This window comes from Pholcus phalangioides, unplaced genomic scaffold, assembly GCF_987345545.1.
Source record: "Pholcus phalangioides strain wild (caught in Gottingen) unplaced genomic scaffold, Ppha-v1.0 ptg000027l_1, whole genome shotgun sequence".
NCBI lineage: Eukaryota > Metazoa > Arthropoda > Arachnida > Araneae > Pholcidae > Pholcus > Pholcus phalangioides.
Genome location: NW_028301617.1, coordinates 2,961,074 through 2,984,353, shown reverse-complemented (window position 1 = coordinate 2,984,353; position 23,280 = coordinate 2,961,074). Strand labels below are relative to the sequence as shown.

Here is a 23,280-nt window from a genome sequence, read left to right as displayed (position 1 = left end):
TAGGACGTGTGCAAGAATGTGAATGACCAAATGAGTGATCTATAGCAGTGGTTCTCAACCTTTGGAAGACAGCAGCCCTGTAGGATCCTTTTTCTTCTTTTGAGTGGAAGGCCTGGTCTTAAGCAAGACTAATAGGCAATGAATGAATGACAATATATGAAATGATGAATCACTCGCAACCGGTTTGACTCATGCCGGCGGTTGAGAAACATTGATCTAGCGCATGTACAAGAATGTGAATGATCAAAAGTGACCTAGAGGGTGTGTAAGCATGGAAGTGATCGGAAGAGTGATTTGGATACAGGCATATTTTTACAGGAGTTGGGGGAGGGGGTTAGGTAGGCTAAATTTAAGGAATGAATGGTCAAGAAAATTAGACTAGAATGGGAGAAATTTGTGTAGCCCAAATGTGCAGCAAAACTAAATCCCACCTCTGTGTACCCCTGTTCGGTGCTTCAAAGCATTTCTTCATTAGACTAATATGGGGAGTCACTGATAAATCTTGACTGCTACTTTACTGCACACTAACTCAGGGCATATATCGCCATATGGCTACTTGCAACCAATGGAGTTGAGTGGGGAACAAAGGCGCCATCTATATATCGGTAGTCTGCATAAACTATGACTAGGGATTTACAAGTGATGGAAATTTAAGAAATACTGGTTTCTACTTTCATTGAGAATGGTGTAAGACATGCACATTAATCACATCAACCATATTTAACATTCAGTTATTAGCATGTCCAGTATTGTGGTGGTGGGGGGAGAGGGGACCACTCGATGTAGAGACAAATATAAATCCAATGCATGCAAGTATCACAGCACTCCACAACATTTTCCCTCTCAAGGCGCTACTCGTGCAAAAAGTCAGTTACGCTCAAAGACAAATGGGGAAAAAAATACATTATAAGAACTTGGTGACCATTACTTGAAACTTAGTTTAAGCATGGATATCATGGCATATACACACAGACACGTTTCTCCGAACATTATAATTTTCTAACTACACATATAAAAAATAGAAGACATTTCCGAGAAATCGAAAATATCCTACACTCGATGCGAACTGAATCCCGACATTAACGTAAAATTTCTAAAAACTATTGCTAGTTCTTTTTTTCTTTTGCGAAATCCAGATAAAAAATTCTCTGAAATTCAAACTGACCGTGTATTACATCGAGGGAAAAGCAAATTTTGGTTATGATTTTCAGTCCGATAACAAGGCACAATATTTTGGCAACAAATCAATACGAGTAACTAGTAAAGGAATTTTTTCGTACGTTATACAAATAACATGTAAGTAAAAGAAGTTAAATACCACTAGAATACTTTTTTTGTTGTTTCCTTTTTGAACTATAGAATACTGCAGATAAATCTGAACACAAAAAAGCATAGTATTCAAGAATTTTCCAATATCACAATAGTGTATGCGCGAAGCTTTTTTTTTTTTTTTTTAAAGAATGCTCTCTGTCTACAGACCGTTACCGGCCTGGAAATTTACCACCATGACAGTGATATTATCTAAGGAGCCGTTCTTGTAAGCCTGCAAAGCCAGACTCTTTGCACCGTGGTAAGCATCGCCTATGTGGTCGCGGACGAAACTCACTGCATCTTCGTTGGAGAACGCATCCCAGAGTCCATCCGTGGCTAGGATCATAAACTGCGGCTTCATGTCAGACAAGTTAAATGTCAGGATATCTGGTTCAGCTATGACCAGTTTCCTGTCCTTGAGCGGAAAGTCGCCCAGAGCCCTCGATGTTGCCAGAACACCAGCAACCCTCCAGACACCATTGAAGGTGATAAAACCACCGGCTTCCTTGATGCGGCGATGTTCTTTTAGCTAAAACATGAAATAGAATTTTAAAAAATGCTGTTTAATCCAGAATTATACTACACGTAAAGTGCAGCTTGTAGTTTTTTGATTTACTTCATTACACTAGAGTAATTTTATGCTCACAATGACTGATCGGATCACTGTGAGATGCAAAATATTTTGAGGATAGTTGCATTTCAATGCATTAAGAAAGTGATTAGCAAACCGGTGAATAATGGTGATTCTTATTAAACTTTATGAATGGCAGGGCCCCCCCTCCCCAAGGACAGCACGTAGCATTTTAGGTATAGATCAAGGATGCTCAACCTTTTGGAAAGTGTGGGGCCACTTCATTGCTTTAAAAATGTATCGTGGGCCACTTAAGGGATTTGGAACAGTGCTGTTCAGGTAACTCAAGTGATATGAAAATGTGTCATAGGCCAAGTGCTCTGGAGCTATGTCATGGGCCACTTGAGTGATATGGAAATATGCAATGGATCACTTGAATAATTTGTAAATGCTAAAGTGTTCTAGGACTGTACCACGGGTCACTTGAAAATTAGTAAATATGCCACGGGTCACCTACATGATCTGGAGATGTATAGCTGGCCACTTAAATTATCTGGAACTGCACCATGGGTCACTTAAGTGGTATGTGCCACTTAATACATTCTTGCAAAATTAGGTTTGAGGTCATAGGCCACATCAGACGACTCCAAGGGCTAACCTGTGGGTCATGGGTTGAGCATGTGTAGTGTAGATCAGGGGTTCTCAAACTGCACTGCTGTTTGTTCTCTGTTCAGAGCTTCTCAAACCCCAACAAAGTTTTTTAAATAGATTCTTTATTAAAGTGCATGGGGGAGTCACAGATAAGTGTTGATCAGGGGAAGAGCATGCCACGGATTGAAAAAAACCCCTGGTATAGATGATGTTAAGTATGCGCTGTTCAAATTCTTCCAAAAAACTGCAGGTACAAATGGCTGAATTTTATGTCAAAACTACTGATACAGTACTATAATAGTCATTTCCCAGGTATCAAAGAAAGACACAATGAACACCAGGGTGCTTGTGAACACTGAGCTGATGACTCATCATCCAAATGAAGAGGTTAATCTGAGGAAAAACAATGATGCAGCTATATATAAATACACAACATACCTGTTGTGGTTTATGATCGAAAGACAACGGTACAGCATTGCCTTTAGCATCGCAGATGACGCCTCTGGAGTCTCCTACATTTGCTACTATGAGTTGATCCTTATATACAGCTGCAACCAAAGCTGTCGTACCTGGATAAAAATGATTATGTCAATAAAAAAAGGAGTTTAATGGCATAGAATTACTTCATCAAATCAATTTAGGTCACAGCGATCTGCAACAAAATCAAGTTATCTTACCTGCAACATCATGGGCTGCTTTAACTTTTGCCAAGAGTTTCGAGTCAATCGCTAATATTTCCTCGGTGAGAAGCTGAGCAAAATCTTTGATGAACGCTTTCGTCGTGGCACTGACATTGACTGGTGGATTCACTGGGCATTCTTGGCTTCCGTCACTTTTTGCAGCAGTCTGCATTTTTTTCAAGAGAGCCGAGAAAAGGTTCTTTACAACATATTCGGCAGCAAACTGAAAGAAGAGGGGGGGGGGGGGGGGAGGGGGAAAGAATTTTTAACATGATAATAATCCATAATTCACTTTTCTCACTTTTTTTTAATTTCCAACATGTATTGGGATAATCAAGTTGAAAGTGAAAATTTCAGACGCTTCTGAATGTGTGGAAACTCTGAATATACTTCATTTAGTAGCATTTAATAGTAATTTTGTTGGCACCAATTATCAAATGGCTTCTCCCCTTTATGGAGGAGCGTATTGTTGGTGTTTCTCAATCTTTCTAGACCCAACGACTAATAAAGGGGCTTAAACACTTAGGAAAATCCTCTAAATCAAATGCGTCCAATCTTTTGTTGCAACTTATGGTATTCATATACAATTTCATTGGTTATTAATTGTCTTAATCATTTTAATTCAATTTATTATTAAATTTTGGAATCTGCCAACAGCAAGGCTAAACAGATCCCAGGTGCCCCGTCACCATGGGGACTTAAAAGATCACATTGGTATCTATTCTTTTTTTAATGTGTAATAATAAATTGAAGTCTGGGGACAGCACAAAATAATTAGAAATTATGTTAGCTTGTCTGCTGGCAATGAAAGCTCCCCAGAGTCCCAGAAAGGTCAATGTGTACAGCATACTATTTTGGATCAATTTCATCGGGAGGAAAATGCTTAGGAGACTATAAAACTTTACAGGTGCTTAATTTTTTAATTTTTTCTGGATTTGTCAAGCCCTGGCCTGTTGACCATCTGTCTTATTTTACACTGGCCGCAAATTGAGAAATGCTGATTTAAAACAAATGCAAAAAGTAATAACTAAATTTCAAAGATGCTTCCAGACTAGACAATCGCAAACAATCAATGCCAAAAAAAAAAAAAAAAAAAAAAAAAAAGGGAAATTTGTATCACGTGCATTTAATCATATAAAGTCCAAAACATGCGAAGACGGCCCAGATAGGGTGTGTGGGTATTTTTTGGATTTGTGAAGGGTGAAAAAAGTGAAAGATCTCGTCAGTGGCGGAAACCCATAGAAGGGCGAGGTGAAAAATAGAGAAAAAAAGATTAGTCAAAACTCAGACGAGTATTCTGGGGGGGGGGGAAACCAGCTGTAAAAGAGTTCATCCAAAGATGGTCTCTCTGGGCGGTCATATCTGCCTGTCTGTAAAAGAGTTAAAGGAAACTAGGAGAAGACAAGAGTTTAATACAGAAATGACTGTTTTTGCATTATGCTCAAGGATAGTCATGATGTTAAAAGTTGTAGTACACTGGTTTTAACAAAATTACGCAAAGATGTATACCGATAAGTAACATAAAATGAATCATCCATAATTTAAAGCCTAGCAGGAAACGGAAGAAGAAAACTTGATATGCAAATCAAAGTTCATGACGTCAAAAACCAGAAAAAGGGATGTTGCAGAAACGTCTGTTTTACTGCCGTAACTGTGAAATTCGATTGCGCAGTATTTTTTTTTTGAGACAAGGTGACTTGAGGATGTCTCAAAAACGTGATTTACCGGAATCCATGGAATGGCGTGTTATAGGCAGACTGGAATCCGGGCAAACACAACGTAGTGTCGCGGACGCTGTTGGAGTCACCAGAAGTGTTGTTGCAAGGCTGTGGAATCGATTCCAAGAAACAGGAAATGTTAGACGTCGACCAGGGCAAGGTCGGCCTCGCACCACTACAGCAACTGATGACCCGTATGTACGGTTAACAACCCGTTGAAACAGAACAGAGAATGTTACGCAGCTGCAAAGACGGTTGCTCTTGGCAACAGGACGAAGGGTGTCCAGCCAAACAGTACGTAATCGGCTTCATGAGGGAGGGCTCTATGCACGTAGGCCAATGGTCTGCATTCCGTTGACCCCACGCCACTGTGCGGCTCGAAGAAGATGGGCTGCTGAACATCGAGATTGGGAGCAACATGATTGGAGCCAAGTGCTGTTTACAGACGAGTCCCGATTCAGTCTGGAGTGTGACACCCGACGTGTTCTGGTATGGAGGGACAGGGGCACTCGAAATAACCCTGCATTCGTTCGTGAAAGGTCACAATACAGACGAGCTGGTTGGATGGTATGGAGTGGAATCAGCATAGGCGGACGTACGGACCTGCATATCATTCGGAATGGCACTTTGACGGCCCGAAGGTATGCAGACGAGATACTGCGACCTCATGTCATCCCTTACGCTGGAGCCATTGGAGATTCCTTTGTTTTCCAGGATGATAATGCCCGACCGCATAGAGCTCGTCTGGTGGAGAACATGCTTGAAGCTGAAACAATACAGCGTATGGGATAGCCAGCGTGCTCTCCTGACCTGAATCGAATCGAGCATGTTTGGGACATGCTCGGACGACGCATTGCTGCGCGACCCAGGCCGCCTGTTACTGTCCGAGACTTGCAGATTGCACTTCTTGAGGAGTGGAACAGTATTCCCCAAAGTCTGATCGATAACCTCATCGCATCCATGGCAAACAGGTGTGCAGCAGTCTTAGCTGTTCGAGGAGACCATGTGCCCTATTAAAACTCATGCATCATGTCTAAACAGTACTTTTTTTTATCATTTACATGTAACCAAATTGTTGCCCTAAATCATCTTTTCATGTTTTTTCCATATTTTCAAAGAATTAAAGCTTAATTCCAAATTTTTTTACGTCTTTTTTCTGTATTGTGCATTGATACGCGTGTACTATCCATTGTATGCCAATACCTGTCTCGCACGGTTTTCTTCACTTTTTTGCTTGCTCCCCTATTTGTTTTGAGCAGTGTATATCAAAACATTGCGACCGTATTATTTGACTTCGCAGCCTTTCTGAGCATGCAAGCACAATCAAAAAATTTAAACTTTTCTTCAAAGTTTCTATCCACAACACCAGGGTATGCTGATTTAAATCAGCTTAATTTAAATTATGACTGAAACCACTAAATTTAAATTTCATTTTTCCTTTATTTGACTTCAATGATATTGAAGTAGAAGTAGCCTAGTATGTGGTATGCATATTATTGAAATGAAGTTCTTGATTAACCCTTTATATCCGACATTGTGAAAAGTAGAATAAGAAAACTATAATAAATTGAACTAAAAGTATAAATGATAATTAGTAGTTATCATATAAATTATTTGGTAGGTCATTTTTGTTCTAATTAAAGGAAAAAAAAACAACGCTTTTGAACATAATTCCCCTAGGTACAGTGCAGAAAAATTAACTTAACACTTTGATATAACTGTACAAAGTATTTGCAATTCATTGCAATGGGGCACTAGGGTTCCTCTGATTAAAAAAAAGAACAATTTGTTTTTGTATAAAGCTTTGAATTTGATGCCCTAATTGTCAATTTGAAATAATGATAAATGTTGTACCAACATGAAAACCATTGGACTTGAAATTTTAATACAAAAAGTGAAAGAGCCTAGAGTTTGCTTGTTTTTTACCAAAACTCATTAAATCTGTGGAAGAACAGAAATGTGTAAATTATTAAGCAATATCATGTAAGTTGGAAACAAATCATAATAAATACATTCATTGATTGTGCAAGAAACAAGAATTGTCAATAGAATGTGCTTTTCATTTAGCTGAGGCTGAATGACTCTTTGATTGTACATAGAGTGAATTAAGAAACCCTGAACCATATGTGATACTGAGTCGCCACCAGGCGGAAAGCCCTCTTGCCCTGAAACAAATAGGAATTTTAAAAAAAGGAAGAGAAATACTCTAACTTTTTCTATTACTTATTCTGTATGCACATTCCTATACTACTCCCACGAAGAAAAATAACACTGCTTCTTTTCTGTTACCAAACTCTGAACAAAGGCTGACTCCGCCCTCTGGCGATCAATAGGTCGAGGGATGTAAAACATGTTTGACTGTGAAAACAGCTTCAATGCAGTAGTTAGGCTCGTCATTGCCAAAATAATAGAGTTTTAAGGAGCCGTGATATTTCTTGATTACCGAAATAAAGCACATAAAGTTACACAAGATATCTCACCATTGTCACTATAAGGGTAGGACATGTCTAAAGTTTCATAATTTACTGATGGGTAGTTACAGCTGTAAACAGCTCAGAACAATACGTCCAACTTTGATTATCATAGATATATGATTAAGGGAGTTCATGTATGGATAGGCAAATCCAACACAGTACCATATAATCATATGAGTATGCCTTGAAGTGTACATAAAAGATGAGCCGTTTTCTGTAATGTATGGAAATTTAAGAAAATCTATGGATAAATCTCATTGAAACGATGCCCTATTGATGTGTGTAGATGGGGGTGACCAATTTTTGAATGGGAAGAAACAGGGATATGTAGCAGATTCTTGCAAAATATTTACGACTATATTTATGAAATATTTGCCCGTTTACAACCATTAGTACAACCAATTAAAATTTAAAATTATCCCGTGGAAAAACTCAAAAACTGGGGCAGTGCTCTCAAACTAGAATACCTCAGCACCCTACACATAGGTCTGCATCTTCTGCGTACCAAATCCATGTCTATATCGTATTGAGAATAGGTCACCAATGACAAAACCAGCTACACTCGAAGTCTTCTAAGTATGTAACTAATAGAAGTGGGTGGTATCTACAAATCAGTAATGTCTTCATGGATGTTAACAAATGACTCTAATTGTGAATTGATCATTTTTAATTTGACATTTCATTTTTCTATTTCTGGCAACAAGATCTATTAGGGGAAACTCTGTTTTTAACAAAGGTGGCCAGAGAGATGTCCTCTCTATTGATGGACCTATAAATACAAATCCAACAATGTCTCCTTCACGAGCATAAATTTTCATATTTGGACATCAAATTGGCCTCATAGTACTGCAATGAAGTTCAAAATAGCAGCCAAGGTCAATGACATAGCCCACCTACAGATCCTATTCATAGCCATAAGGCGATTTGCTACTATTACTAAAGTATACACATGCACCTCATAAACACTCCTCTGAGGAACTTCTAACAAATCGGTAGCAAACATACTTTTGAAAAGTGTATGCACTGGGCAATTCAAAAGTCGCAGGGGAAAGTATAAATTCAGACATAGGCGGAGATAGACTCGGAAGTCTGGGGGGGGGGGCAAGGTCATTGTTGCTGGGGGGGGGGGCACGATGATGATGTCAATTCCTACACAACATTAGATCTGCTACTATACATTAGATCTGCCCACTCCCTTTTTAACACTGGGGAGCATTGCCCCCTCCCCCCGCCGTATCTCCGCCCATGAATTCAGATAATTTGAAATAGACAGAGTAGCATGATGCAGTTAATGCAGAAAAACATTGGATTTCTTTTACATACCAAAAAAAAAAAAAAAATTACTGCTACAAAAATTTTCTGACAGAAAGCAACAGGCTGCGGTCTGACAGTGTAACCCATAGTTTCCCAACCTTTTTTGTCCCATCGCCCCCTTCTTCGGAATTTTTTTTCTCCCAACGCAATCTAACCCATAGGATCCTATGTTATTCCCGTAGCTTCTACCGCCCCCCCGGAACATTCCATCGCCCCCACGTTGGGAATCACTGGTGTAACCTATCAAAACAGATCCATTACTACCAATCATTAAACGGTGCAAAACTGAACATTCATGTCTGGGAGCACGATGATGATGTCAATTCATATGTACGCAAATACATTGTACCAGTCAGCTTTACCTTCAATGCTGGGGGGGGGGGGGGCTCCCCCATGGTCCCCCGTATCTCTGCCCATGTCCATGAACTGGAGCACCAACTGTTGGTAGCATATGTAAATGTTCTGGCGATACGCATTTCTTATTATTAAAAAAATACCCTATGTCTTTCTATAGCAATATGTGCTTTTTTACAGAATTGCAATGCCTATACATTTCAAATGATTAAATTTTCACTTTTTCTGTGACTTTTTTTTGGATCACCCAGTGTGTATATCTCAACATATTTATGCGATCTGAGGTATATTTGGGATCATGTGCAAATACATACATATATATATATATATATATATAGAGTTCTGCCATCTATTTTCTAAGTTGAAACTACAACTACTTAACCGCCCCAAAGCAGAATATGCCGAAATCTGCGACGTATGTCGCAGAACAATCTGGAAGAATTTTAAGAAAACACTTATGTAAAAAACACTATTATGGGAACTTTTACTGCAGAACATTTCCAGTCAGCTAAGGGCTCGTTGCAGAAAAATGCAAAACATTCTGCTTTGGGGCTTAACCGTACATGCACCTTATCGTACACACATTCCCCTACAGAATTTCTAACGAATTGGTATACGCCCGAATGTCTGTTCTAAGTGCACGTGTGGCCCTAATGTATTTATGTTGTCAGAATTGTGCTTGTTCATGTTCTTGCTGGTGTTGTCAATCTATTTCGGAATACAGATGGAAATGCTTGAATTTGCATGTTATGTCAGTATCGTGTTGTATCTAAGTTGAAACTGTCAGAAGCCTAATTCAGGGCTCCCACTCGTCCTACTGTTTTTACCAAATCCTATCGACAAAAATTTGTGTAATTGATTTTAATTGAGCAGGAAATCATAGATATATTGCCAAATATTACAAATGTTGAAGAATGCAATTAATGATTCTGCCAAAGCAGAAATTGTTTCGTTTTTAAGGTTATTTGGGGAGTGGGGGGGGGGGGGTGTATGTGGACCATTTGGTTGATTAATTTTTCATTTGCTTAGTTTGAGGGTTCAACAAGTGTAGTAGTCATTAAAAACTTCTGTCTGGATGGGAAAAATAATTTTGTATTTATTACTTTGTGGTCTTGGACAGTAACTAACATTCAAAATTACGGTGCAAATAGGTGAAACAACAGTTTGCATTTCAAAGCAGTTAGATACATAGGCGTATTCTAGGTTTGGTGATTCTGGTGCTCCCCAATAGCATTCAGTTGTCTTCTGTATTGTTAAGGCATGAAGAAGCATAAACAATATTTACAATGCTCAGCAAAGAGCTAGAAATGGAAGTGCTTCATTTGTCAAAAATGATTACACTGGCATTGAACAGTACAATGTGAACAAATCCCTTTAAAAAATGATGGACAACGCAGTAAAACAGGTTCACCTTGCCTTATTTACATTGGATCTTGTAATCTACACATTTTGCACTGTGCTTGTGAAAGTGGTCTTTGTGTGAGCATCATTTTTTAAAAACGTATGGCTTCAAAATTTGCTGTGCCTTGTCGAAGAGAGTTGACAAGCTCTGCACTTTGGAAGACTCCAAAAAAAGAATGTAATATATATGAGGAGAAACAGCAAAGAATTATCTGTGGTTGCTAGTGCACTGTTTCGGCCAAAAATTGGTTTTGTAGCCAAGTCATTTATCATTTTGCTTTAGCTTGAGTCAATCTTATAGGAAACTGAAATAGTGCTATGAAAAAAAAAAGGTAATTCAAAATTAAATTTGAAATTATTTTTTTGCAAAAAAAAAAATTTTTTTTAGGGATTTTTTTCCATTATGCTATGATTATGTTGTCTAAGGGGGGTTACCCTCCCCCATCCTACTTTTTATTCCTGCGTTTTCCTACTTTTTCTCATTTTTTGAGTGGGAGCCCTGCTAATTTTTTTTTTTTTTTTTTGCATTGCTGAGTTTCCACCTCCTCCTCTCTGTGGGAAGATATTTTTAAATGATAGCACTCGGTCCACGGGAAACGAACTTCACCCGACCGCCACCGTGTCGGCATGGGCGGACATACGGGGTGGGGGCGCCCCCCCCTCAAGCGTCAAAGGTGAAGTTCACTGATCTAATGTATACAGTATATGCATACATGAATTGACATCATCATCATCGTGCCCCCCCCCCCGACTTCCAAGTCTATCACCGCCTATGCGTGTCGGCCACTGGAACCCGGCTCCTTACGATGCACAAACAGCGGCAGGGCAATTTACTTCCATTTCAAATCGAAAGAAAGGTAAGAATCGGGGCCGGAACCGAGCTTCTCATTCGACTGGCACGTATTATGAAATGCTGAAAAAAGAAGTACGGCGCAAAAAATGCGCAATGGAGATCTCACGGGTTCGCACTTTCGCAACGAATTGTGAAAACAATGTACACCTCAAGCGTTGCAATACTCATTCCCGCACGTTTCCCAAACCGATTTCAGTCACCCTCCCTCCGTGTTTGCACAACTATCTCGCACTAAACACACGCTTTTCTCTCTAAAATAATAACAAGAGAGCCACAATCACGTGGTTTCTAGAAATTAGAAAAAAAAAAAAAAAGTCTATAAGGACGATGGGTTCGAGAGCTTTCCCTTCCCGCAGCCAACAAGAATCAGAAAAGAGAATAATGAACTGCCGTTGCCAATTCACGCCAAAAAATAAAATAAAATTTTCCCGCTTTAATGGCGTAGTTAAATTTGGAAACAAAATAATAATAATAAAGAAAACGTTCAGTGTGTGGTGTCTTGTATCCTTCTTTCCTCGTCCAATAAGCCTCAAAAACCAGAGCAACGCACAGCTACTGCTACTACCGAATTGGCTCGGCTTTACGAGAAAGAAAAAAAAAAAATGCTTTATCATGTCTGGGTGAAGAAGCCCTATCTTATTTTTCATTATTATGTTTGAGAGCGGGCTTCAGTCGCAGCTGGTTCGCAGAATGTCAAACACGTGCGATAAGTTCCTACAGACTGAAGAGGATATGGCAGCAGCATCATCACGAAGGGGGGGGGGGGGAATCACATTTAAGAGAAACCATAAGCACTCTCATCTCATTTTATACATAAAATGTCGCAGCGATGTTTTAGAAGAAAAAAAGATAAGCGAGACTCGTATCAATCGAAACCTTCAGATATCACAACGACTGCATTTTTGAGGCGGGCCTCGGCACCATTCCGACTGAAATAGGGCACAGCTGATTCAATCCTTGAAATTCTAACCTATGGGGTTCTTAACCTATGAGTCGCGACCCAAACTTGGGTCACAGGGGCTTTTCCGTGAAGGATCACACAAATTTCACTTGAAGCCGGGGATTCTTGTCGTGACCCATAATTTGATTTGCCGAGAAGATGAATCGTACAATTCCACTTACAGTCAGGGATTTCTGAGCTATGGGTCACGCAGGGCCGCAACTAGACGCTTGGTCAGCCGGGGTAAGCAAGAGGATTGGTGCTCCCCTGTAATGATGAAGAAGTTGAAAGGTGAAATTTGCGTTCCCTCTGGTCCGGGACAATAGACCAGCCAGTCGTGTATTTACAGGGGGGGCTAAGCGGGCTATAGCGCAGGGCGGCAAATTTTGGAGTATAGAAAGAGGGAGAGAAGAAAAACAATTTTTTTTTTCAATTCACGCTTTAAATACAAAAGTAGCATGCGGAAAAGAACAAAAATGGAAGGAATAAAAGCAGTTTAATTAATAAGAATTTCCTTGTTTCTAAGTATTTACTGAGATATTTGAATGCGAAAATCGGGAGAAAAGCGGATGGAAAACTAACGGTCAACGTTTCTTTCCCAACTTTTCTCCGATTTTTTTAATTCAGATATATCTGCGAAAACTGCATTTAGAAACGTGGAAATTTCTTCGTTGGCGTCAGAAGAGACAGGGGCAACAACTTTTTAATTCGGTTTTTGGGCACAGGTTGTCCGTATAAAAGGTTAATTTTCTTTTCTTCTAAATACAATATAATCCCATGAAACACGAATGACGTAGCTGAAATTCCTGACTTCGCACATTTACATTCCGCAAGAATGGCTTTTATATCTGTCACCGTTTTCTTGCTATTCCGATTTTCAAAGCCGTCAGGCGATTGTGAGACACACTGTACATTCAAGTAACGCAAGCATTCAAATCACACGAGTGCACGAACCACTGGCGGGCCCCGTCTAGAATTTTAATCGGTCCACGAAACAATTTTGAGAAATTATTTCAAAATACACTTTAGGACCTGCGGTAAAACATAAAATGTATAGATATTATGCAATGCATTATTGATTTTGTTGCTAGACTATAACCAAGTACGCAGAAAGTATCTCGGCACCAATCAATAGTGCCGAGATACTTTCACATTCGAATTTATGCACCATACATTCGAATTAAATTTATGAGTGTTTTCATCGATGTGTTGACGCCTGCGGGCAGGAGGTTCAGCACCTCCCCGTTATAAGGTCTGGACACACATATCCGCACCGTGCCCGACACGTGCGTCGGCCGAGTGTAGGTCATCACACGGTCAAAGAATAATTCTTTGCTAAGCAATGCAGCCGTTCACACATATCCGCACCGTAGCCGAGCACCGTCACCGTCTAGTTTATTTTATATTTTTACGGTGACGGTGCGGTCTCGGGAGAGAGCGCAGATTTTTTTTATAAAAGAGGAGAGAGCGCTCATTTATTTTATGTCGCTTCTCAATTTTCATCAATTGCTGAATTATTAATTCCATTTATTTCTTGATTTTAATCAATTTCCGCATTATTACTTTTATTAATTCTGAATTTTCAATAGTTCTGGAATTATTTCTTCCGTTAATTCTAAATTTTAATCTATTCCGAAATTATTTCTTTTATTAATTCTGAATTTTCATTGGTACTGAAATAATTTCTTTCAATTATTTTTAATCCATCGATTCTGAAGTTTTCCTTAATTTCGGAAACGGTTTCTCACATTAGTTTAAAACTACCTCCATCGATTTTTGTGTTAATTCACATTTGTGTAGTTATTATTATTTTTTTGTACGGGGGTATTTCTTAGCGTTCGTGTGTATTCAGTATGCCGATTCCCTCTTCCCCACAAAATATATGAAATCTTGTTAAAGAGAGGGGGTGTCCTAAACATTTTTCGTGCCCCAAAATTGTTTAGACGCACCTGGTCCCGCTTCTGTGGTACTAGCGTAATATGTAGAAAACATATGGATAAACATTTTCACAACTTTGATGGGAAAACAAAGTTTAAAATTATGTTTCACATAGCGCATAACGAAATTTTGCCGGGGAGATTTTTGTTAAAATAATAATGTAAACTTGGAAAACTAACTGGGTTTAATTTCCGATGCTCTATAAATGAATCATCGTTTTGGTTTTAACATAAATTATATATATAAATAGAAAACGGTTCGAAAATTTTTGGGTTTTTTTCTTATGGGAAAATATAGGAGACATTTTAAATTTGGTACTCACATCAGATGCAACATGTTAAGCCATAAATGCTTAACCCATGTCCTGTGCTCCAAATGCGGCCCTCGGAAGCATTTGATGTGGCCCGTGACAACAAAAAACAAAACAAGGCTCTCGAGTGGTCTCAAGCACATTTCAAAATCACTTGAGCGACTAACGGCACACCTCCAGTTCACTTAAGTGGATCGTGATATATTTGCAGATTATCCTATTTGAGTGGTTAGTGGCACATTTCCAGATCTCTCGAGTGGCCCGCGGCACGCTTGCAGATCACTTAAGCGGCACGTGCCACTTCTTTTTAGATAATTTTGGAGGATCGAGACTCGTTTCTGGATAACTGAAGAAGCCCGCGAAATATTTCAAAACAATGAAGTGGCCCACACCTTCCAAAAAGTCGAGCACCTTTGTGCTAAATATCTGACAAAGGTGTTTCAGCGACTGGGACTTTGGCAATGAGTGCTTTAAATTACTATCGAATACTGGTGAGGCTTTATCATTGAATTTTGCCCTGGCAGACTAAACACCCCAATTGTTATTGATTTTAATACCCATTTGCCATCCGCAGAGGAGCCAATTTTCAGTTTAGAAGATTCCGCGAACACACACACACACAGAGTAAAAGATATGCGCGCTCTTTCGTACAATATGCTCCTACTGAGCTGAGATACACTTCTCCGAGGTGTTATCGGAATTTGACACCACCTGCCCCTACAGAAGATTATATTTATGATGGCCGTTGACTCTGAATAAAAACGAGTGAGGAAGAGTACCGTTCTCCCCAACAGATTGTTTTAATTTATATATATATATATAATGACTTTTTTCTTCTCTCCCCTCTCTTTCATCACTCTGTAAATAATCTCCTCTATCCAAACTATAAAACAAGAATGTATACAGTCAAACTAAGCAAATGGCCGTCTTTTTATTTTCAGCTGCATTTAAAGATTCTATACTTTTCTGCGGGTTTGTCACATACAAAAAAATCTATCAATCCAAAATAAAAACAAAATTAAAATTTCTATAAAAAACACATGCACACACACATATACAGACAGATAAAAAATGTATATACATGTATAGATTATTTACAGAAATGTTTAGAACAATTAATTATTGTTAATTTAGGGTTATTATATCCAAATCACTCTTGTTAATTAATTTACTGAACATTTTGACTACACCGAACCGGCTGCGTTAAAGACTTGAAGCAATCGACACAGCTTCGTAGTCAGCATACGGCAGCGACACGGGCAACACACGGAAAGCTGTGGTCTGAAGAGGAACGAGCCGAGCCACGGCCAACTGACGTCCGAGCTACGGTCCTGGCACGGTGCGGATATGTGTGTCCAGACCTATATGGCAATCATTATGGATCGGAATAGGATACGAATACAGGACAGAAAAGTAAAATTTAGGCGCAACTATATAGAACCACTTTTTTGTCTTTTGTTTATGATTTATTAGTAATGGCATGGGAGGGGGTAAAAAAGTTAGAATGAATTGGGAGGGGGCGGCAAAATTTGTATAGCCCACAGGCGGAAAAAACGTAAATATGGCCCTGCTTTCAAGGAGAGATCGGGTGGATTATCGGGGTTCGACATTTTTGTCTTTAAAAAAGCCTGCGAGTCTTGAAGTAAAGTGATGAAGGATAAATAATAATTAAATATTTTTGGATTGAAAATTGTCGTTCAAATGAAAAAAAAAATAGCTTTGTAGTGCTTGCAAAGTGTGAAAAGCACACATGGTCTCTCACACACATAGCCCGTGAGTTTTTCCCAATACAGTACTGTACTTTGCAGTAGTCACGCTTCTTTCCAACGGAGATCTCTACTTTCCAAGGTCAGAACATAGAGCAACACGCATGCTGTTCACCAATACACATTAAAATTCAATTTTACTCTAAATTTCGTTAATTCCTTTTTATATAATAAAATACCGCTTTATTTTTCTCAAAAATTACCCTTTAAAATTTTGGAGTGAAAGTAATCTTTAAAATCATTTTTTTCGGATAATTTTGAGTGTGACTATGGAAGAAGTGGCGCTGAAGTGAAGGAGGAATAAAACACGTTTTCTGGGAAAGGTTCGTTTCGCGGTGCACGGGAGCAAAATTTTTACCGCCCTTTTCCGAAAGACCGGGAATTTAAAGCGCTGAGTGCGTCATTGGCGACACCGTACATACAAAAGTATTTCGATGAGTTGCGAAAAACACACAAAAAATATAAATTGCAAGCAAGTGCTATTTGGCGCAGAAAAATACGAAAATACACTATTGGAGCAGAATGTTAATTTTGAGGAGGAGTTCCCACCACTGGTAGTAGCACCATGTTCTGGCAAGAATGATAGTTAGAATTTAGCAACTTTTTTTCTATTTCGATTTCATAGTCAATTTTTTTCGACAGCACAATAACTTTCTTTTACCATTTTGCCGTCCACTCACCAATAAGAAAAGCGCTACGAATGTTTTCCTACAGAGCGCAACAAGCCTCACGCTCCCCCCCCCCCCAACGACGAAGGTGGAGATGACTGATCTAATGTATATATGAATTGACATCATAATCATCATGCCTCCCCCCCCCCATACTTTCAAGTCTATCTCCGCCTATGCTCACGCCAGCACCTCACGTCGGGCGTGATTGCCCGACTGCTTCTGGAGGAGTTAAATGCGTCGTGCGCCGCGCGTTTCGCCGATCTTCATTTTGTGGTTGTATTTTCTTTCCCTTCCCTTCAAACCGGAGCATGCAGACGGCAGAATAGCCGATTCCTGGGCCATATACTATATATAGCCGCCCTAAGCTGATGCGCCAAGCTAGGAAAACACAAACGAGTAGCGTGATTATGCAACACGTTTCTGCCGTCGTGAAATGATCCCGTTCGGTTCAAGCGGCACAAAAAACCTACTTCTAGGAAAACCCGGCTTTAGCTGCGCTGGTCGTCCGCAGAGCTGTTCTCGCCCGCTACAGGGTGGCCTTGAAATTTCTATATAAAGAAATCTCCCAACCCCTTTTTTTCCGGACCTTCTTTTAGTATCAAGTATCATCAACCTTAGCAGGAAGTATTCCAAAGTGGGGGGAAAAGTAATGACTTCTTTTAGAAACAGCTGGAAGAGTTAAAGGGCCCTTAACATGGCCCTAACTAGGATGGGAAAACCAGGGCCACTAGCCGAATGGGCCACTCCCCCCCCCAAAATGTACATTTGTTTTGCATAATAATAACCCTTTCAAGAGGGGAGCCCCAAGGTGAAGTCTACCCTGGGGCCTTGAGAAGCCACACCACAGCCCTGACCCTTAAAGCGGAAATGAAAATTAATGACTTTTATAAGGAGTTTTTAAGCACTGTTGTAAACCCTGCTGTTATAACGACATCAGTTGTAATGACACCTTAGCTCTAACATGAATATGTAGTTATCTAGGCCGATTATTATAGAGAAACATGCTAATGAATCTTGCTTGTAACGATGATGAAAATTCAAGAACTCGTATATAGCTACACATTTTTCTGTCGTTTTCACATCCATTTTTTATACTGTTTCTCCAAGAAATTCTTAGAATTCAAGCTCATCACACTGAGGCGATGTTTGTCTGTTGTTCTATTGATGTGTAATGGTGGGGGGGGGGGGAGATTACATTACATATTTGACGCAAGAATTGGCAATGTCTAGTATTTATGATCCCAATTTCTCATATTTTACTCAATCAAATAGGGCCATCCTAATCATAGTAATGTTAAAACCGGAGTGGCTCAAGCTTAACTGCTGAAAAGCTTCATGTATGGCCCCAAAAGACAACCCTCGTGGAAGGCTGAACCCAGAGACAAACATATTACTTTAGTATAAAGGCGCTCATCATTGTTTATTGAGCAAAACATGCCTGCCCATACGTCCTTCACGTTTTAATCCAAGATTGTTCCTTTTTCCTCATTCTATCTTAATTATGCCAGATAACTTGAACCGGATTACAGCTCTTATTGGTGATCAATCATATTCACACTTGCCTTGTAAAGAGCAAATATAATAAGGCAACATTTATCAAGAAATTTATTTCAAAGGCGTTTCTGGTGCTCCAGAGACCAGATAAGTGAGAAGCCGAATTCTTCCTATGCCTTTATTTGATCGTTCTGAAAAACATAACTGGGTGGAGGCACAAAAATGAACATTTGCCCGCTTCTGACAAAATACATTCTTGTTTCTGGTATTACAGTACCAGGTCCTGTTTGTTCCCTCAAATCAGAACCGTCGTAGCAACATCATAGGCCCCACGCTAAGTTTTTGTCCCCCCCCCTCTTATTATAAATAATTGTCTCCAATTTAATTACCTATTCTAGAAAATTATAAATTATAACTAGATCTTACTATCATGAGGCTCAGGTGGGGCCCATGCATCAAGAGACACTGCCTCAAATGTTCTCAACATCACCTTTGCCAAATTATGGCTCAAAAACATATGATGTGGATGATAAATAACCTATTGGAGATTTTTAAAACTGTTTGTGTCTATTAAATCCAAAGCTATCACCGCTAATAACCGGTGACTGCACCCTTTAAGCCCTCTTCCCTGGAAAAAAACTTCATGCACGATATTTGATTGTATCTGACAAATCTTTTTACAACAAAAATGTGCCATGTAAAAAGGCAACCTCAGTTGTAACAACAAAAATTCTGGTTGAGTGTGTGTGACGACAAAAATCTTAATTGACGTTATAACCGATTTTTACTACATACCTGTAAGCAAACGAAAGCCATACAAATAAAATCACATCCTAAAACGTTTAACTTCCAAATGTTAACCAAAAAAGAACAAATTAAATGTGACTAAATTTTTATTGAAATGGTCAGGAATCACAGAAGAGAAGTACAAAAACCTTGATAGCAACTCTGCAACTCCTCCCTCCCTCTTTCTCCTCTCCTATTATCAATACAGAAACAAAGAAAACAATGCTGCCACCTTTGGAAACTTTTTGCCAAGCGAGAAAATACACTGATTCCCACAACGTGTTGGTGATGAAATAAACTTCAATCGGCAGTGCAAGAACAGAACGGCTCCAGAGAGGATGACATTTTTTTTAAGAGGACTAAAGTGCATTCCAACATGTTGCTATTTGTAGTGTATCGTTTCACATATAAATGGTGCGTCCTCCCTCTCATACTTCTCCGTATATGTAAACGCTTGCTTTTAGTTGGTTCATCATTCTTGTGTTGGAATGTCTTCCTGTACATAGGTTTTAACAACTGGCTGATGCAAAGCTGAATTCAGGAAAGAAAATTCAACTGCTTCTGCTGGGAATCGAACCCACGTCCTCTCACTTGCTGGACCACTACAGTACGAAGGCAACAAATCTTTCCTTAGAACCCATGCGCACACACAGGATTGTCCATGTATGTTGACTGTACAGGAACAGTCAGATGTTGGGGATGTCCTTTGTAGGCTGTTGGAACTTTTTCTTCTTGGTCGGTGATGGTCTCGCGTTTTTTTTCTGCTGGCTATTATTACTATTCCTTTGGCTTCTAGGTTGCCATTTTCCTTTTTACTGTTGGTTATCGACTGAAGGTGACCTCATGCACCCCCCCCCCAAGAGGTCGCTAGTAATAATAGGCTTTTGTATTGAGCTCCACATCAAGTCTGTTAGCATTCTAGAGCTTTTCTTCTGTTCGTGTATATGGTGTACTGTTTTCCCAGTATGTTACATTGTTTTTTTCGTTGGAATATCTCATTTTCTCAGGTTGTCTCCTTTTATTTTGATTTTATCAATTTTTTTAATACTAGCCGTTATAGTTTTAATCCCGCAATCACAGTATTTATTGAAGCCAGATACTTTTTTTTCCAAACCCAGAGAGCATTTTTTGTCTTGATTATTATTCAAAGAAGAGTTTCTCTCGCTTTTATTATTTTCAATGATGTATATTGTTTAGGACAGGGGTGTACAACCTTTTTAGTCCCTGGGCCAGATATGTGATAATTCTGCCCCTCGCAGGTCAAAAACTTTGGTCGTCCCAACTTTTCAATGATGGCAAAAAAATTTGTTTTTTTTCCTCATATTTTCAACGAGGCTAACTTGAAATTTTGAGATCAAGAATTAAGATTATTTTCATGACATTAATTACACCCTCGATAATTTTTTTTGGGATGTAATTCACAACTTCATTTGCCTTTGAAAATTTTTTGGCTGTTATTGGCAACTTTACTCAAATTTCAATATAATTGGTGACACCTCATATGGGTCGAGATTTCCTATATTTTTATGACTAAAATATGGCCCACCTATGTATTTATCATGTTGTGAGTTGTGATACTTCTCTACTGAAACAACCTCTCGTGAGCCAGATGGTCTCTTGGTGGGCCACATTTTGCATAAAGGCTACTAAACCAGACACGCATCTCATCCATATTCTTCTGCGGAACGTCTAATGAATTAGTACATGTTGGAATGTTAACCTACCGTGAAGTTTGTTTCTGTGTAATGCTGCCGTGCCGTTTGCAATCAATTTTTTTAAACTATGAGTTTTTTCTCAACTGATAAAGAGTGAAATCTAATGAATGAATAATTATACCGTTGTAGGCCTGTTACTCTATGCGGCGAGACTTTTTAATGAGGAGATTGGCTGGCATTCATGCCTTGAAGTTGGGAATCCCAGAAAACCAACTTCAGCCGACCACCACTGCGGTGACGGTGGAGTTTGAACCTGGATCCTTGTGGCGTGAAGGCAGGAGATCGTTTATCTCTGGTCTAGAACGTCACATTTTTAATCTTGATTCTTTATTTAGTCTAAGAATATTTTATTATTTTCGTAGTTTTTTTTGTCATTTCGCTTCAAAAGTCATAGTATCCCCTTTTTGGCGATGTGTTGGTGATTTTTTCTTTGGCAAAAAAAGACGTCCAAAACAAGTAAATTTTTTACCTGTTTTTCATGGGGAAAACATTTCTTCAGGCACCTAGATCATTTTGTAATTTGTCAAGCCATAGGTTTGCAGGACCATTGGGTTAATTCCCAATATACCAAATACTCTGCAACTATTTTTTTTTATCGCCAGACCAAATTTGACGTTGTTTGCTAGGGTTACCAATGGAATGATAAAAACGCCTAATAGCGTTTAAAAATGTTCCAGGGAGGATTGCGTTAACGACACATCTGCACTTTAGCATAGTCAAAACCTAGTGACACAGAGGTATACCGTATATTGGGAATTGACCAATCGTTGCATCGATCCAATGAATGAATTTTTTCCCATAATACCCTCTCTATGGAGGAGCAATTACCTTTATCTGAATCAGTCAGATTCAGCGTCTAAAAACACCTAATAGCGTTTAAAAATGTTCCAGAGAGGATTACGTTAACGACACATCAGCACTTTGGCATAGTCAAAACCTAGTGACAAAAAGGTATACCGTACACTGGGAAGTGACCAATCGTTGCATCAATCCAATGCATTTTTTTTTCTCATAATACCTTTTCTCTCTGGAGGAGCAATTACCTTTATCTGAATCATCCAGATTCAGCGTCTAAAAATGCCTAATAGCGTTTAAAAATGTTCCAGAGAGGATTACGTTAACGACACATCTGCACTTTGGCATAGTCAAAACCTAGTGACAAAAAGATATACCGTATACTAGGAAGTAACCAATCGTTGCATCAATCCAATGCATTTTTTTCCCATAATACCCTCTCTCTGGAGGATCAATTACCTTTATCTGAATCAGCGGCTGGAAATCACTAGATATGTGGACCCTATACGCTTTAGACATACTGGATATTAAAAAAAAACTTTTTTTTTAAATATTAAGTAACTATAAATAGTTAAAAGTCTCCAAAGGAGATTATAATATAGCTTTTCCAACAGCTTCAATCATATATATAAACCCTAAATATATTTTATTGCATCAATAAATATAGTTGGGACTTACCTCCCCTCCATGGCCATCAAATATGCCGTATAAGGATATGCCGCTCTCTTTATCCTGGATGACACTGAACCTGTCTTCCATGTGTGATCTCTTGCCCCTGAGCGCGAAGACGCCGCAACCGTTCTTGTCCTCGAACGTCCACGTCTCATTCTCGCTCAAGAAATCCGAGATGGAGATCGGATTCAACAGGGACGACTTCCTCTTCAGCAGTCGGGTCAGCCAAAACCTCTGGCAGAAGTGATCGTTCAGGTTGCACAGCAGGACGGCCAGGACGACGGCGGCCACGACCGCTATGACGGACTCGGGCTTTAGCAGATACATGCACAGGTGTTTGCCGAAATACGCGACGTTCAGAGGTGGCAGACCCCACAGAAAGTGCGTAATAATCTTCACGTGGGAGGACAGCGTGTGGTGGATGTTCGTTACCTCGTCGGCGGTGTCGTCTTCCATCGCACTGTAACGGATCACGACGTCGATATGTTTCCGAATATACGTATTTATTTACTCAGCTTGCTTCATTATGTTCGTTCCCTTCCTCTTTTGGTACACAAACACCCCATACTTCACAATATGGGAACTATTACCACGAATAAGTTCTTGTATCCCTTCCATCGATCAGCTGATTCGACGAATCCTACGGATTTTCTAATTCTACCGAGTTCATGATCAGAAATTAAAAAAAACATTAAAATTGAAAAATTTTACTCCAGAATTTAGCCACTTATTATCAACCAGTTATATTCAATTGGAGATGCTAGTTTAGAGACAACAATCAGCAATTTCTTTACTCTTCGAAGCTTTCGCTTTTTTGGTGACAACTGATGTCCCGTATCTAGCAACATTCATTTTCTAAAAGTATG

General features: G+C 39.3%; 1 protein-coding gene across 1 annotated transcript; it reads right to left on the bottom strand.

Moving 5' to 3' along the window:
• Positions 1 to 101: 101 nt before the first annotated feature.
• On the bottom strand, positions 102 to 23,029 carry LOC149068075 (protein phosphatase 1L). Its single transcript, XM_089251824.1, has 4 exons — positions 22,421 to 23,029; positions 3,211 to 3,436; positions 2,972 to 3,102; positions 102 to 1,840 (listed from the first exon to the last, which is right to left on the bottom strand). Exons 1-4 carry the CDS (start codon positions 22,868 to 22,870, stop codon positions 1,472 to 1,474), a joined length of 1,176 nt encoding a protein of 391 aa, XP_089107950.1. The 5' UTR covers positions 22,871 to 23,029; the 3' UTR covers positions 102 to 1,471.
• Between the last annotated feature and the right edge of the window lie 251 nt (positions 23,030 to 23,280).

What these genes read in the sequence shown, in the direction of transcription:
- LOC149068075 (XM_089251824.1), bottom strand. Translation starts at nt 22,870, where the DNA reads ATGGAAGACGACACCGCCGACGAGGTAACGAACATCCACCACACGCTG. An exon ending in AGCAGCCCATGATGTTGCAG is followed by an intron (nt 3,103 to 3,210) that starts GTAAGATAACTT and finishes ATTTTTATCCAG; the next exon opens with GTACGACAGCTTTGGTTGCA. An exon ending in TCGATCATAAACCACAACAG is followed by an intron (nt 1,841 to 2,971) that starts GTATGTTGTGTA and finishes TTCATGTTTTAG; the next exon opens with CTAAAAGAACATCGCCGCAT.